This window comes from Aulonocara stuartgranti, assembly GCF_965226115.1.
Source record: "Aulonocara stuartgranti genome assembly, chromosome: 23".
Lineage (NCBI taxonomy): Eukaryota > Metazoa > Chordata > Actinopteri > Cichliformes > Cichlidae > Aulonocara > Aulonocara stuartgranti.
Genome location: NC_138958.1, coordinates 50,720,630 through 50,737,923, shown reverse-complemented (window position 1 = coordinate 50,737,923; position 17,294 = coordinate 50,720,630). Strand labels below are relative to the sequence as shown.

The 17,294-nt window shown below is 40.1% G+C and overlaps 2 protein-coding genes across 6 annotated transcripts in view; one reads left to right on the top strand and one right to left on the bottom strand.

Moving 5' to 3' along the window:
- The first annotated feature begins 72 nt into the window (after nt 1–72).
- On the top strand, nt 73–5,332 carry LOC309700782 (ras-related protein Rab-9A-like). 4 transcript variants are annotated; one of them, XM_082524587.1, is made up of 3 exons: nt 279–390; nt 2,489–2,526; nt 4,401–5,332. In XM_082524587.1, the coding sequence occupies exon 3, from the start codon at nt 4,443–4,445 to the stop codon at nt 4,983–4,985; it is 543 nt and encodes a 180-aa protein (XP_082380713.1). In that variant the 5' UTR covers nt 279–390; nt 2,489–2,526; nt 4,401–4,442; the 3' UTR covers nt 4,986–5,332. The 4 variants fall into 4 exon arrangements, with proteins under 4 accessions (XP_082380710.1, XP_082380713.1, XP_082380712.1 ...); XM_082524586.1 differs by having other exon boundaries at nt 4,295–5,332; XM_082524584.1 differs by lacking the exon at nt 2,489–2,526 and having other exon boundaries at nt 73–390.
- Nucleotides 5,333–7,256: 1,924 nt separating this feature from the next.
- Nucleotides 7,257–17,294, bottom strand: part of LOC309700781 (neuronal membrane glycoprotein M6-b-like) — a 49,559-nt gene continuing 39,521 nt past the window's right edge. For both annotated transcript variants that reach the window (XM_082524583.1, XM_082524582.1), the window contains exons 3-7: nt 14,116–14,275; nt 13,417–13,585; nt 11,369–11,442; nt 11,212–11,277; nt 7,257–10,565 (exon numbers count right to left, since the gene is read on the bottom strand). In XM_082524583.1, the coding sequence (XP_082380709.1) occupies nt 10,413–10,565; nt 11,212–11,277; nt 11,369–11,442; nt 13,417–13,585; nt 14,116–14,275 (622 nt within the window). In that variant the 3' untranslated portion in view covers nt 7,257–10,412. The remainder of the gene's footprint in view (nt 10,566–11,211; nt 11,278–11,368; nt 11,443–13,416; nt 13,586–14,115; nt 14,276–17,294) is intronic.

The window sequence follows — 17,294 nt, the reverse complement described above, 5'->3', positions numbered from 1 at the left end:
CTTTCTGTCATTTTCTGCCTTATTCTGGAACACTTTGGAGGATCGCAGTGTCTATTTCAAACCTACACACACACACACACACACACACACACACACACACACACACACACACACACACACACACTGCCAACTGTATATTTCACTTTCATTTCTTCACAGTGAGAAACTCACACTAGACTGTGGATGCGTCGGTTTGATCCAGGAACGCGCCTGGTGACGGGAGGCGTGACAGCCCCTGCCGGGTCATATGAGCGTCATCCGCAGCTGCGGGGCCAGAGAGCAGCGGCAGGGACACCGCAGCGCCATGTCACCGGCTATCAGCAGCGGCCCATCGGGGAAAACGGGAGGAATTTAACCGCTAGAATCCAGCACCGATTGGCACATCGACAGGTACGGTTACCGAAAGGCGAAAAGTTCAGTTTCAACCGCGAAAATACCAACTTTCTGTGGGTTTAATTGGATTAGGAAAGTCGGGAATGTGCAACTACCAGCGCGCCCATTATCGGACAGCAACAGTTTTACGAGAGGCTTCCATTATCGGACAAGCTCAGACTTCTCTTTAAAAGGATTTGTCTCCAGATTTTGACGTCGACTAAATACGCGTAACAATAATAACATTTTCATACGTCATGTGCGCCGATTCTGCAGTGATGAACACCTAATTTGAAAGCAAACTTAGTGTATGGCTGTTTCATCGAGGTGTTTCCTTTAACTGTTTAATGCTGTTTTGTCAGCAAGTGGTACAAATGACAACATTATTCATCATCATCATCATCATAATCATAATAATAATAATAATAATAATAATAATAATAATAATAATAAAGAAACTATGAAAAACATAAGCGTTACTCGAGGTTTCCTGCGTGTCCGAAAATGGATCTAGTGCGTGTTTGCCAGCTGGAAAGCCCCAGAATGCTGACTCTGTGCTGTCATTATAATGTAGTAACTTATAGTGCAAACGCTTCCTGTGCCTCTCACGGCGACGTTTACAGCCTACACACAGCCAGCTGTCTGAGAGGGCTTAACTGGTATCACATGTGGCTGCAGCTGTTTCAGCTCTTCGTGTTGTTTACGGATATAATACTGTCAATTATTAGCTCTCCCTCAGCTGAGGTGTGTCACCTGAACGGCCTGTGCTGCCGTGACTCACGGCTGATGATTACCCTGCTGACTGAGCATAATGGATGCTGCTTTGATTTGAAGATGCAGGATACAAGGTTGTTTTATTTTGAAGGCTCAGAAGTGCAACATTGGGAGGAAACGCACATTTTCATGGAGGAAAAATAAAGACGCGCACACACACAGACACACACAGACGCATAGCAGCCCTCTCTTCAAATTGTATCCTGCTGAATGAAGCACATGACTCTTGAGTGAGTGACTGTGTGTGTGTGTGTGGGTTCTTTCCCGTTTCTTTTTTCTGCTGCATTGCTGCTTTTAGAACTGTCACAGGTTCTTTGAGCAGCTCTGTGCTTAAAGTTTTAATTGCAAAGACATTATTTGCCCCACTTTGGTCCTTCAGCCTATTTTTCAGTCAGAGGTGACTCTGCAACTCAAACTTTCCTATGGAGCGGTGGGTTTAGTCCGTTCTTCCCCTAAACTGTTGCAGACAGCACGTGATTTTTACATGTAGGACATATTATATAACAATGCTCAGAAACGTGTCTGAGCAATAACTTAAAGTCACAGTCATGGTTATTTAGAGCCGTTAGCAAGCACCGTCACCTGGAAGCAGCATCATGGACATGTGGAACAGCAGCATGGGCTGTTTTGGTTCCTTTACTTCACCCCCGTGTGTGGAGAAGGCAGAAGTCATAATAGACTTTGTAGTGAAGTGAAACTGAGCGTTAAACCAGTCAAAACCACCCACTTTTTCCACTTTATGTGTCTCACGTGTGCTTTATGAAATCTTAAATGTTTCTCTTTGCTCCTTCCTCCTCTGCTGTGTCCCCTGTTGTGTTCATGCCGCCTTTTCTGTGTCTCTGTCGTCTCTGCAGTGGTTGAACTACCATATTTGTTCTCTTGACAGTCAAAGGATCAAAATCCTGCAGAAAACTACAAATGATAATTAGTGTACTTTTAGAATAATCAAACAAAATGGTAGCATTGTAAAAAGGATTTGAGGACAGACTGTATTACGCTGAAGGAGTGTTTCAGCCACTGAAACCCACTGCATGCATGACATCAAACGTAGAACATAAGGATTGGTACCTGTGTGAGTAATGCGGCGGTGCAGTCTCACCGTGGCTGTGATAGATGAGGTGATGGTGTTCGTGTGACAAAGCCGTTAGAGTGCCCACGTTTGCCTCAGAGATGATCCTGAAGACTGTTATCCTGAAGGTGCATGAAAAGTATGCCAGTGTGTGGGACAGGATTACATTTGCACTTAAATCCTCATTAGGCTGTTTTTTGTCTTTGCCGCTGAGCCTTCGTGGGTTAAACCCTTGGCCACTTCACGATCTGCGACTCTCTGTCTGTCTTACAGGCAGCTGATGCTGAAGTGATCGATGTGCAGAAGTAACGGTGAGGAAAACTCTCTTGTGAATGACTCAGCAGTCCTGTGATCATGTCCATGTGATGTTTAGCAGGGGTCATTTCATGCACAACATTGTGCACATGGTATAGTAGCAAGTGTATTTGTTGCATAGAGTAATGAGGGGGCTGTGGTGGTTTAATAGGATTAGCTAGTCTACTGACTTGAATCAGATGTTCACGTGGTCCAAGTTGGAAATCGTGCAAATAATACTTGAAGGCCACAAAAGAACTTGGAGAAGTTTTAATGATCCATTTTCTTCCACTTCTCCAATTCAGGGTTGTGGTAGGAGTCTGCTCCAGCTGTGATACGCAGGCAGGTTGTCAGTCTGTCACAGATCAAACCACTGTCATGATCATATCCACAGCTACAGCCAGTTTAGAGTCACCAGTTAGTCTAACGTGATTGTTTTGGGACTGTGGGAGGAAGCCACAGTGCTGAGAGAGAACCCACACAGAAAGGCCACAGAGGATGGATTTGGACCTTCCTTTGTTGTGACCGTGCAACCCACAGTTCATCTGATCTCAAAGTATTTGTAAAGCAACGTGTCAATGTGTGGAAGATGCTCATACAGAAAAACAAAGAAAGCAAATGTGACAAATTTTCCTTCTCCTTTGGTTCAGCTGCTGTTTCCAGCTCATATGTGCAACGATTTATCGACGATATTCTCTTATTTGCAGGATTGATAGTGTTGAATCCAACAGCAATGCACACCCCAGGGTTCGGCTTTCTCTTTAGTAATTTATGAGTAACCCAAGTTTTTTTGTGTGAGATTCACCTTTTGTTCTTTAATAATTGAACTGCAAGTTTATTTCCTCGATTATTTAAAGAACTCTTGATTAGAAAACTGTAAACGTGCAGTGCCTGTTAGCATTTTTCACATATGACTTCTTTTACATCTAAATTTCACAAAACTCGAATCTATGATGGGCAGCCAATCAGAACAAGAGGACACAGAAGATGAACTGAGAGGCTGCTCCAAGCCCCTATATCAGATAAATGAGGATTATTCTGAACGCTGAAATCATGCAAAGCTACTTTAGTAGAATCCAAGAATAACAATATGAAATCATTTCAATAGTTCCTGTTTAAACATAAATTGTGCAGCTAAAAATGGGAATTAATGTCACTGGGAGTATTGTTTAGCACAAGGTCACTAACTGGAAGTGTTTTGAACCTTGCAGCGTGTTGTGGAGCAAACAACCACACCCTGCAGGTAGCCTCATCCTTCCTCATTCTCATGCTTCCTCATAATTCTTACCTTTATTTACTGTTTAGCTGAATGGCTTCTTGAACACAATGTTTCTGAAGCGCATTCAATAACATACTTTTGTACTTATGACCTTAAATGAAGGTATTTTGCCTCCGCCTGCTGTTGGAGCTACATTGTGTACCCCACTTTTGCACATATATACTGGTAGAGTACTAATACTGCAGTGCAGAGCCGAACGAATTCGTCTGTTTGTCTCGTTTTTATATCATTGTGCAGTGCTGTGAAAGTTTCTCTAGGAAAATGGGGCGTTTTACTGAATTGATGCAAACATACATGCGATTACAGTAGATGAGGCACAAACAGAGCATGTGCAATTCCAACCAGCTTGAGGGTGAATATTTGGTATGACCACCTTCATTCATCATATTACCATGAACATTTGGAACTTAAGTAAAATAAATAGATCTGTTTTTATTTTCTTTTGTTTGAACATTTCCATATTTAAAACGATTCTTTGAGTTGATCGTGACTTTTTTCCTCTGCAGGTCAAACTGCTTCCTTCATCGTTCGGCCGTCCCGTGCGGTCTCCTTGCTCAGAGTAGTCAGTCCAAAGCACCAGGCTTCATGATGTCCAAATCCGCTCTCTTAAAGGTGATCCTTCTGGGGGACGGTGGCGTGGGCAAATCGTCACTCATGAACCGATACGTCACCAACAAGTTCGACTCGCACCTCTTCCACACCATAGGCGTGGAGTTCCTGAACAAAGAGCTGGAGGTGGACGGGCGCCGCGTCACCCTGCAGATCTGGGACACGGCGGGTCAGGAGCGTTTCCGCAGCCTCCGCACGCCGTTCTACCGCGGCTCCGACTGCTGCCTGCTCACCTTCAGCCTGGACGACGGACAGAGTTTCCAAAACCTGGCGAACTGGAAGAAGGAGTTTACTTACTATGCTGACATAAAGGACCCCGACAGCTTCCCCTTTGTGGTGCTGGGAAACAAACTGGATATCCCTGAGCGTCAGGTGTCTGGGGAGGACGCTCGAAAGTGGTGTCGCGAAAACGGCGGACACCCGTACTTTGAGACGAGCGCCAGGGACGCTACGAATGTAGCGTCGGCCTTTGAGGAGGCAGTGCGTCGCATTCAGATGACAGATGACAGAGATGGTCACCTCATCAGCACTGACACCAACACGGTGGACTTGCAGAGGAAGAGTCAGGCTCAGAACAGCTGCTGCTGAGCTCAGCCTTCAGTGTGTGACAGGAAGTGAGCGAGCAGGAGATCATGTGATACTCCTGCAGAGGGCACACAGGGAGTGTGTTTTCTGCAGAAAATGGGAACTGGCGGTGGCTCAGCAGCTCCTCCACAACGCAGCCTGTGACGTCCTCGGCTGGAGTCTTGATGCAAATCAGCAGTTTTGTGCAGTTATTCATGATTTCTACACGTTATGATGTCGGTTACATTCAGTCTCTCACAGAAACAAATTGAATCATTAACATTTCTCATTTGGATGTTTCGATTTATAAATTGTGAATAACTCAAATGGGGTTTTCAATTTATTAAAAAAAACAAAGAAAACAAGCTAAATTGTGTCACCTCTAAACCACTAAACACAGGATTTCCACCAGTTGGTGTTTCAGACTCGCTGATGGTTTTTATGTCACTGATGGAGCTGCGTCTGGAAGCCACAGAAAGTCCTTTACGATTGTTTTTGCACACCGAAGCAGACGCTGCGCTCAATATGAAGGAGTAAAACCTAAGCTACAAAATGGCTTTTACAGCAGTTTAATACTAATTATCCTTAAACAGACCTGCGAGTTAGATGCATACCTCTCAGAAAACAACCTAAATTTAAAGCTAGTAATGTTTTTGTCTTAGAAACACACGACACACCTTCTTTTCCATCTATATAAACACATAAATGGATGTAAACTAAATGATATTATTTTCTATTTTGGCAGCGTCATAATGCCAAACCAGATATTTTCAAAATGTTGCTAGCTGGAGTTAATGTTTTGTGTTTATTAGTATTTTTTCATCAGCTATTGTAATGCTTAAATTACTGTAATTATGGTTAAAGGAGTTTGTGTTTTTTAAACTGATAATAAAACAGAACCCAAAACTGGAGAAACACCTGGTATCTGTACGGTTCACTTGTGTTGCAGTACCATTTTAATCCACGAGGTGGTGCCCCTGTGTCAGAAAATGGTGAGATCGTTCCAGCGTCACACTATTCTTCCTGTATGTTAGCATTAGACCTCAGATGTGTTAGAAATTAGGCTGAATGTTAGGAGAGCTCTCCTTGGACTCTAAATAATATCCATTAAATAATAAAAAATGTTTTGCAGCAATTTTGTTAGAACATGAGTGAAAACACCCGTGTGGGCAGACTGAGTTTGTGTGGCGTCTTTCAGTTTCTTTATAGTCTGGAACTGTAGGTGTTCAGTAGTTTCACAGCTCAAATATTTAGAACCACATGCTTGCCTGAAAAAAATGATCATATCTGCTAATTTCCTTTGGCATTCTGAGAAAGAAACATCTACTTTTCTCTCCCCGTGACACAGACGGTGGCAGCAGCATACAATTATCTCAGCTGGAATTACCTGTGATTTCAGAAATGACTTGTTCTTTTTGTCCTGCTGGCAAAGCTGCCAAGCTCATGAGTCATGTAGGATTTTTATACTCTGGAAACGACTTCAAAGATTCAACTAATCTAACGTTTTAATTTGATGTATGCATTGCTAGAATAATAGACAAACAGGTGTTACTAATGCTATTTGGCACAGAGTCTTAATTAATGTAATTATTAACGCTTGTGTTTATCTACTATTTTAGATCAAAAAGGCTACAATGCAAATGATTGTTTTAATTAGCGCTAAAATGTTTAGTTAGATCACTATTGAAGCTTCTTCATGCCACTTGAAAAATAAATAAATAGATAAAATGTATTTATTTAACAGGCAGCCAAGTCAAAATTTCAGGTTACTGACTTAAAATTTTGAGATGATCTGATTATTTATCCATTGGAACAGTCAGTGAACAGAAGATTAATTTCTATGCCAAGGCACGATCCAAAGAGGAAGTATTAAGTGTTCAATGCCATTTGTTTGCCATCACGATAACACAAAAAATACCAAGATGAACTTGGAAAGTTTAAATGATCAGTAAAAATGATTAAATCCCAAATCAATCCAGATCACTCTTTAAAAATAACAAAACAGCATAACGACATTAAGAGAATATGCTCATGTGTACCCTTTTCCCTTCAACATTGCTTTTTATTTAGAGAAATGTTTGATATTTAAGCTGAAGCTTTGCATTTTGTTCCCATTACTGTACAAAAATGCACTCCAAGCGCTATTCTGCTGTGTTTTTCTTTTTTTTTTTTTATACATTTTTGATTCAAATCACCAGTTGGAGCCTTAAGAGAAGTCTCTTATCTATACTTTCACTTTAATTTTTTAAATAAGTGTCCATAAAAATCACAAGGAAGAGGCGGGAGGCAACGGTGTCACGATAATAAAAAATATCGGTTTTACTAGAGAAGGTTACAAAAATCATCACTATATAGGAGTCATAGAACTATTTCCAACTTAAAAAATAAAACCATAATGAAACACCTACAGGGACTACAATGCCATCAAAGTACAATGGAGTTTTCTTTAGAAAAGAGTGGGTGGAAGGGGAGGAAGGAAGGGGGCAAACACCGCCTACCATAGTTGTCATTACAATTGACTACACATCACCTGAAAAACTGCAAAGACACAGTCATGTCTCCTTCATGCAAATAACAAGGAAACAACAACACCCTGACACGCATCGTCTTATAGGAAATTGAAGTTTGCCTTTACATCGACCTGGCGGCAAAGCACGTATATTTATCAAACATAACACACATGGCAATATAGTCCTTTTTTTTACAGAATAGACAGCTGCACACATGGACAATACTGACATGCTTCATCTCATCAAAGTTCAAAAAATTGTTTTCTTCAGTGTTTTTTGAGGGTGAACTAACCAGTAATGACTGATATAGAATATAGTTCATGATTATTAAACAATATCTGGTTATAAAATTAATGTCTGAAAATTCCTGACTTGTTTTATTCAGTGTAAACATCCAAAAACAGTCTCTGTGGCTCATTTGAGAGGCATGACGTATAAAAAAAAAGGAAATAAAATAGGAGAAATGAAGAAAAGAGTGACTCCCACTCATGTCTCGAGTCACTCACTTGGTCGGCCGTCGAACAAAAATAAGCACAGACATGTTCCATAAAATAATTAGTACTAATTTACAAGAAGAACTCAGCTGCCTAAAACTGGTAAAACATTAAAAATCAATTTCCACTATATTTTTTTTTGTCACATTTTAAAATGTATACGTCACAAGCACCTCAATCCATCATATCATGTGACTGCACTTTGTCCCTCTCACGACATATCATTTAAGATGTTACATTACAATTATTATATCAAATGCAGAACTAGTATCTGAGTGCTAAACACATATCTCAAAGGGTACATTTACATATATTGGTGGGAAAAAAATTGCATGGCAAATGACTGATTGTGTTCTCATTGGTTTGGGAACGGAGCCATTTCATGTTTTTAGGGTCATTCGGCTATTTACAGGTGAACTTTCTCAAAATAAGGAAGTGAAAGAAGAAGTTTTTACTGTATAATTCACACAGGACTGCAGTCTGGAGAAGAGTTTAAATGGTGATGTTTTAGGAAAAGTACACAACTGGTGGAAAATCAGACTTGGTTTAATACCTGAGGTGTGTGTCTGTTTTTTAAGACCCGGACAGATTTATCTTTGATTTCTGCTGCGGCTGGTGGTGAGTGTAGCAAAACCCCATTTTGGTCTTCAAAAGATCAGTTTCATATTCAGAAGTATGCTAATATGTTTTCTTGCCAAGAGCTAGATGAGTAGATCCATACCACCTTTGTCAGTAAATAAACATCAAGCACTAAAATGCGTAAGAAAGTACTAAAATGATGTACTTCTTTACTTGCACTTGCTGTTTTGAATGCATAAATGCATTAATACTAAAAAGTATGGCTACAGGAAGTGTGTAAGGCTGAACTTCTCACTTTTAATAATGACCACCATCTTGTAGCGGAAAAATAACAGAAAAAGAGGAACCAGCAAACATTAGCCAAGAACTGGAAAAACAAGGCCCTTCAATTAATTATTAGCCCAAAAGTGGTAACGGAGGACCCATCAAACAATTTTTAGCTATGAACTGGAAAAGGAGGGCTTTACAAACAATGTTTCAGCCAGCAGGCCCTACCAATGCTAGGTAGCTAGCTAGCTAACAGCAGCAGATATCTTTCTTCAGCTGCTTGCATTAGTGTTTTTGTGTTTGTTTTTGGATTGATTTTTGCATTTTGTATTACTTAATCATCTTCATTGTAGAGTGAATTAGGTTAATATTTGGTCGGCATCTCAACAAAAAGGAATGTTCACAAAATACATTAGCTAGCGCAACAATTGATCCAACGCTACAACTGTTGTTTCTGTAGGTGCATGACTTGCTGAAACAAATCAAAATTCATACACTACATGATTATGTACACTGTGTACTACACTGAAGTGAAACATCTTAAATCAGACACAATACCAGTCTTTGTGTTTCCAGTCTTTATGCTAACCGTAGCGCTATGATGAAGCTTTTTACAAATCATACAGACAGCTTTTAATCATTTCCTCTAATCCTTGACCTGAAAGCAAATGAGCGTATTCCTCGAAGCTTTTCCTTGCTTCAAAGGTTGCTACCTCTCCGGTCTTAAATAAACTGTGAGTGCCTTAATGAGTAAATAAACTCTTATCATGTAAATGCATAATAATCCTTGAGATACCACATGATTTGACATAATTTTAGGTATTTCTATGAGAGAAGGGATTGGAGTGGTTCATGTTTTTTAAGGGATTTTCATTGTCCCTTTTTTTTCTTTATTTAATAGTGCAACAACGAGCATTAGCAAAAGAAGTTAAAGATGGAAAGAAAAGTAAAGGAGAAAAACCTATGAGCGCAAAAACATAAAGAAGAAAAAAGATCATAATAGTATCTGGCATACTTTTCAGAGAGTATTAAAAAAAACAACAACATTCGTACACATTCGCACAATATATTCATATTCATATATATATGCATATAAAACACCAAAAAAACAGAGGAAGTTGATCACTGCCTGGCTTTTTATGGTCGATGCAGGCAGTGAACAATGTTTATCTTTTTTAGGCTGTTAGGAGCTGTGTGTCGAGAGGCTGTGTTGGCTCAGGGCGCGAGGCCATCACAGCCGGGCCACGTTCACGAGTCGCCGCCCAAAAGCACGAGGGAAGAGACGCTTCTGAACTGATGTACTGTACCTGAGCTCGACCCCGCGGGCGAGCTCTCCCATTCTGAAAGCATCCGCCTCCGTCTGGGCCTGCCACTTCTCCTGACTTTCTATTCTCTTCCCCTCAGGTGTGAGGACGTGCCCACAACCCTTAATGAACACTGCGGAAGGGAAGAGGATGGAGAATCAGGAGGTTTTGGGACTATCAAACATGACCGAGGTGGTTTGTTTTAACGGAGGGAAAGGGTGGGTGTTAGTTGTTGCAAGGGGATGGGGGGTTGTGGTGTGGAGAGAAGACGGATGGTGGTGTTGGGCTCTCTTGTCCTTATGAGTAGGAGGACGAGTTCTGGCCCTCCTTGGAGCGTGCCTCAGCCTCCAGATCCTGGTCATCCTTGGTCTTGATGTCCTGGTAATCGTGCGTGGAGGCGGCGCTCTTCAGATAGGCCCAGTTGGCCCCCAAAATCATCAGGTAGTGGATCTGAAGAGATACAAGATTTTTTCTTCATGTTCAAGCACAGGAACTAACTCCATACTACTACTACTACTTCTATTATTACATGCATTCAAAATGTGCTCAAAAACCTCTGCGTGCATGTTTTTGGTATGTCCTGTTACACCCTGTTTTACATCTGTGTGCCAAATCCCCAAGTGTCTCATCCCACACTACTGATTTGTGCCCACTGAAGTTTAGCGATGTCTAAATGTAGAAAACATCCAAATATATTAATAGAAACCAACCTGAGAACAATGAAAATGTTCCAGAGCAACATTACTGTACAAGCCAGTTTTCCTCAGTGACTTTTTTCTAGCATGTCTTTCCACCTTTTGTAACACATCAAAGTACACAGAGCTTCCAGCTGACCCTGTGCCAACATCTGGAGTACTGCTTAATGCTTTTTTTGAGCATCTCCATCTCCCTGGACTCAAAACAAAAAAGCCCACCTCCGCAGCAGAGTAAAACACTGACCCTTGGTGAGCGCATGCACAGAGGCGGGCTGCAGAAACCCATAGAAGGACATATGTGAGAGGCGGAGAGGTTGCCGTGGAAACAGATAATCATGCCATAGCAACATGCATATTTTGAGCGGCACACTACCGCATCGGTGGGATCATGAGGAGCTTACCAGTGCGATGACGGTGGCTCCTGCGCCGGCTAACGCAACGATGTAGAGGTGGTAGGACAAGTAGAACTGCGGGGAGAAAGAGAAGCTAGGTTAGTGAAGGGAGGAAAGGAGAGCGAGGGAATAAGGAAAAAAACAAAGGAGGTCAGCATCCTCTCACCTCACTGGTGTTACAAATCTCTCCCAGCGTGGCTCCGCAAGCTTTTCCTGGCGTGGCATTATAGGGAATAACACCTGCGGGATCAGAGAGATGAAACGTCACAGGACTGAGACAAGAAGCTTTTTCCTCCCCAGAGACTGTGTGATATGATTGAAGGCATTATGCATTAGGCGCAGATAAAGATTAAAGGAAACAGGGCTGCTGCTGGAAAAATGTGGGTCATTGTGAATCCCTTTTTCCTTTCTTTCTTTCTTTCTTTTTACTGTAGAATCACTTTAGGGGATTGCTGCTATAGGCTGCTATCTGTAAAAAACAAACTGTGTGCAGTTGCTTGTTTTAGCTTCTAAAACCTTTCCTCAATCACTCATCAGCTGGAGCTCCAAAACTGCTGACAATAATTTGACGACTGAGTAATTGGGGTTAATATTTCACACGCCGTGCTAGTGCAGCACCGCAGCCAATGAAGCATATGTGATCCTCATCCTACTTTGTAAGCGAGCCAGCTGTCTTTCAAATGTGGGTCACGTACTGTACGTTGGGCCATCAGACTGATGACCACACACGCAATCACAGGGGAGTGTTGCTGTGCTGTAACACTGCTTTGAGGTGGATTTTCATAGAGATCCAGTCACGCTCTCAATAATCTAAATGTATTCGTTTGACCTCTTCGTGCATAGACAATGACATTTAAAGTGGTTGGAGATGAATAGGTGACGTTTATAAGCCTGAAAAATTGTTCCAGAGTTTTCTGCCTGCAGGTAACGCCTGTGTGGAAATGAGAGAGGCACCTGGATGTTTTTCCTATTTTGCTGCAGACTTTTTAAAGTTAGCCAGAATATTTCTTGATCAGGGGAATTTCTCCTGAACTTTAAAGACCGGTACCATGACAGATTTATTATTTTTTAAGACATCTTTTGAAGATGGTTTTAAAGTGAACTGATTAGCATGAAAGCAGGTTTCATCATCTAAATCTTTGGTCTGGTGCAGCAATGCCACAATTCTATTACATTTTATACAGCACTTTAAAATATTTTGTACAGATTTTCATAACCTATGATTTCCAAATGTTGCATATCTTCTTGGATGTTTCCATACATACTATACTGTACATAGTAAACAGATACAGTGTATATATGTATATTTTTCATTGTGAGGTCGGCCATTTGCCTCAGGAAGAACCACTGTGTATACATTGTCAGTATGTGGTTTTACATGTGATTCGAAAAAAGAATAAAATAAGCCTAATAGGTTTAGGAGGAGGCAGTTTAGCTTTGTTATTCCTAATTTACATATAGCACATTTGAATAAACAAGCTCTCCTTCAGGCTGCATGTAGCCCTGCATATGAGCTAACATGAGTTTGGAGCAACAAGGAATGGTTGTTGAGTTACAAACGACACATCATCTGTACATATTATTTGCAAACTGTTTATAACCAAGTAATGGAGGCCCACCTGTCTGGCAGGTACTACTCCTGCACAAACTGTGATGAAAATGTGTCAGCTGTGATAACATAAGGTGGGCAGAACAAGAGCTACAGGAAAAATATAAAGGGCAGACTGGCCTTGTTGACTGGAGAAGGAGGTAAGAAACAATGCTAGGGAACTGCAAAGCCTTACAGCAATGACTATTAGAATAAAAACCAGGCTTTCAAAGATTTATTGGTGCTAAGTGATTAATTTATTTTGACAGGCTGCATGTTTCAAAAACAACTAAATTGACAGATTTCTCATCGTCAGTATCTGAACATTTATTATTGTTCCAGTGCTAATTTATGTACGATTTTTTAGCCTCTCAATACTAATGTTTATCCTTTATAGGGAAAACTATGATATTAGTACAGAAAGATACAAAATATCTCATAAAAGTTCAGAGAATTATGAGCTAGCCTATACCTAGCTAGCCAACCTAGCTCAAATGGGCTAATGTCAGCCAATTTCACTTGTAAAATCTACGTATGCCACACATGTACGGTTCATTCAATCACCGAAAGAATGCATCAGACATAAACTTAACTAATACAGTTCACGTCATTTCTAAGTTACTGACCGTACTGCCTGACATCCACACAGATGGAGTCAGGAGAAGTGATGTTAGCATAGGGAGATTTCATGGTAGCACAGGTATTCCACATGTTAAAGAAGAGGAAAACCGGGATCGCCGTGAAGCCGAAGATGGCAAGGAAGGCCAGGAAGAGGATGTAGGTCAGGAACATGAACTGAGGAGAGGAGACAAGTGGAAATAAAGAGAAAAATTGTGATTTTATAAAAAAGAAAAGAATATTTTTTAAAGGCTGAGATTGTTTATACGGACACAAATCAGAGGCAAATCAGGGTTTACGCTAATGTTAGCCGACATCTGCAGCAATTAGAGTAATCAGGGTAGAAAGGACAAACAGTGCCAGAGTTACCCTGAAGGCTCGAGTGGGATTTTAAGCATTTGTGTATGTGCAAGTATTTGTTTATATCTGTCTTCGTCATGCGCACGTGCTCATAAACGTGTAAATGCGTGTGACTGGGTCTCTGAAATACTTGATGACCCTTATTCAGGCATGTAAAGCATACTGAAGGACCGTTTTCTGTTTGTTGTTTTAAGCCACTAAACTACTTTAAGCAGGAACATTTTAAAATACACATCAAAGTCATTAAGTCTCATTTGGAGGCTTTAATTTGAAGTCTAACTGGGTCAGTGGGTGTGATGATTTGCAGCTGCTTATGTGTGCGTGTGTGTATTTGTGTGTTCACATACGAAGGCAGTGATGCAGCGTCCACAGACGGTGGTCTTGAAGTCACTCTGCAGCTCCTTCTTGATGGCGCTGGTGGTGTAAAAGCCCTCAGCCAACAGGACGATGGCGTACACAAAGAAGAAGGAGCCAATGCCATAGATGATGTACTGAAAAATCTGAATCCTGAACAAAAACAGAGGCAAAGCAAGGAATTAGCTTTAAACATCAAGGTTATACGAACCTGCACCAATGAAACCCTAAGCTAATGTTTTATGCTGTTTAATGTTAGCTCGTGTAAGCTAAAACCCTTTTTATTTTATGTTTCATTTAACTACTTTTACCTTTTTTTAAAGAGATAAAGATCAAGATTATATTGTATTATATTGACTATCGTTGGGTAACCTTAGATAATAGTACCATTAGCTCATGGTGGTTCATCTTAGCTAATGTTAGATGCAGTTTTTGTGGCTAAAGTTGGTTAAGGTTAGACATTTGTGATACATAATTTAAATTTTACTTAAAATGTAGACTTTTGGGACAAAGGGATGTGATACAGAGCTGGATTAATTGGTCAGGAAGCTTTGTTGTGCTTAAAGAATTTTCTATCAGTCTGTCTTTTTCCTGACTAAATCATTGTAATAACTCAGGTTATGTTCTGAGTTTCAGTTTAAAATAGATTCAGATCGCACAGTTTCGCTGATTCTACTATCCACAACATGTTTTAAGTATAATATAAATACTCTACTGTAGGATATGTGCAGCTTCAGAATGAAGCTGAAGTGTAATGTTACAGCAGCAGAACGGCAGCACAGTGTCACTGGCATTTGAATGCAGCTGGTGAAGCAGACAATATATATATGTTTTAATACTTGGTTCTAATCTCTTGCTAAGTCTTTTCTCCACTGCTGGAACTGAAGCTAGAATATTAGATTAAAAAACGGATTAGGGTATTTATTTTCAAAAACACCTATTCAGGCAACTTAATAATAACTTTTCTTTTGTTAGACTACGGGACAGTAATGTTTAATGTTTATATTTAAAGTTTCACAGCTCTAACGTGCAGCCATCACGTAAGAAGGAAACAGCAGCGTTAAAATACATGAATTTAAGTTAAAATGTTTATTTTAATGCTCTGCACTAAATCCCAAGATTACGATAGATAAAGATCGAAATATGAATTTGTCTTTCTTTCTTTTTTATGTTCCTTATAAATTTTAATCACCACTTTATCATCATAATCTGACGACATCTCTGAGTGGACTAGACAGAACTCATAGGGATGACTTTGTCAGCACGAAGAGTCAGATGACACATGAAACACCCCTCTTATAGCCTCTGTAGGAATTATATCTCACTTATCTTAACTGCACTACTGTATAGCTCTGTGTAAATAATCATTCTGTACATTCGATAATTTTTAACCCTACAACTGTTTACAACTTGCATAGTTCCCATTTCTGTATAGCTGTATATCTCAGATTCTGTAAAGTTATTTATTTCATATTCTGTATAGTTTTTCATATTTATATCCTGTTCATATCCTGTACATAGCTTGTACTCACTACAGCCTGTACATACTTATAGTTATAGAATATTCACAACATCATACCGTGTACATTATAACATACCATAATAGACCCATTTCTGTAATATACTCACATATCTATATTATTGCTAATATATATTGTAATATATCTATATCACTAAAGCACTTCTGGATGGATGCAAACTGCATTTCGTTGCCCTGTACCTGTGCATGTGCAATGACAATAAAGTTGAATTCTATTCTATTCTATTATGTGTACAAGTAGAGAACAGGAAGCAGAAAGGAAGGCTTAACAGACCATGTTGATAACCATCGTACTGAAATCTGTTTTCTCTGACTAGAGTTTGAACTTTATGATGATATGTAGACTATAGTGAAAGGTAATCAAAGACAGTTCTATCCACTAACTTATGGTTTATGAGAGCTTTTGTTATATTTCGGATTATTTTTTTAACATGTTTAAACCAAAATACTAGGGGGATTTGTTAGAGGTTTCTTTTGTGGGGCACATTGATGAGAGTTGTTCGCCATATTGGACAAAATACAACCACTGGTTGCTGGGGAAAGGTTTGCATTCTCTGATTAGCTGGTGTTTGATTATCGGAGGCTGTAATTGGGAGAAATCCATCACAAAGAGTGTGCTGCACCAAAAAAAACCCTTGTTGCTACAGATTACTGCAAATGCATGTAGTTTGCATGAAAGACGGTGGCTGTTATGGCCCTCTGCAACCCCTACTCAACTCAACTTACAGTGGCAGTGCAAGATTCTCTGGGTGTTTCCAAGGCATAAATGTCTATTATCTACACCTGACAAGGTGTGAATAAAAACATGCCTGAGGTTGGCTTAGTGTAGATGCCACTTTTTGCCTTTTTGCTTTGCGTCATGGGCTTTACAGTTTCATGATCACTCAGTGAATTAGTTGGCAAGTGTTTGCAGACGGGTCATGTTCAACATAAACTCTGGGTGATCACAGCTAAAGGTAATCACGAGGAGGTTCTTGGGTTTTGCATCTCTTTGTGACCAATTTCACCTCGTGGCTGCGAGCAACCTGTAGCAAATATTTATGGAATTAACTTTTCCTTCTTCTTTCTTTGCTTAACCTTAACCTGGTTTACAAATCCAAAATAGTTTATGTCATGTGGTTAGCAGTCATATAACTGCAAAACCTGAATAAATGAAAACAGAACTATACGGTCCATCGACTCCTTTTCTTTGCTGATTATCCAGGTCAGCATTGTGGGCCTAACTTAAGTTAGATAAAGATTTCTGAATACCTGACATTACAGAGTGTATAAGCACCCCAAGATTTATATTTATGTCAGGATCCATTTTAAATATAATCACCAAAAAATATATTTCAGTCCTGTGGGAGAAGATTAGGGCCAAAAAAGGGGGTTGGGGCTGGATTTTTGTTTTCCAGATTTTAATCTCAGATCCCTTTTCCCCCCCTTTCAGTGGCCCTAATCCTCTTCCATACAATTCTAACCTTGACCTTTTAAGTAATAATTTTCTGACTGTTTCTAACATGACCAGTTTACCAGTTTAAGGGTTCTAAGTTATGGCACACAATGTGGCGGGTTCTTCTCAGCAGATCATTGCAAGCATAATATCAGTAAATTCTGGTCATACCAGTTTTTAAGTAAAAGAAGGGGAGT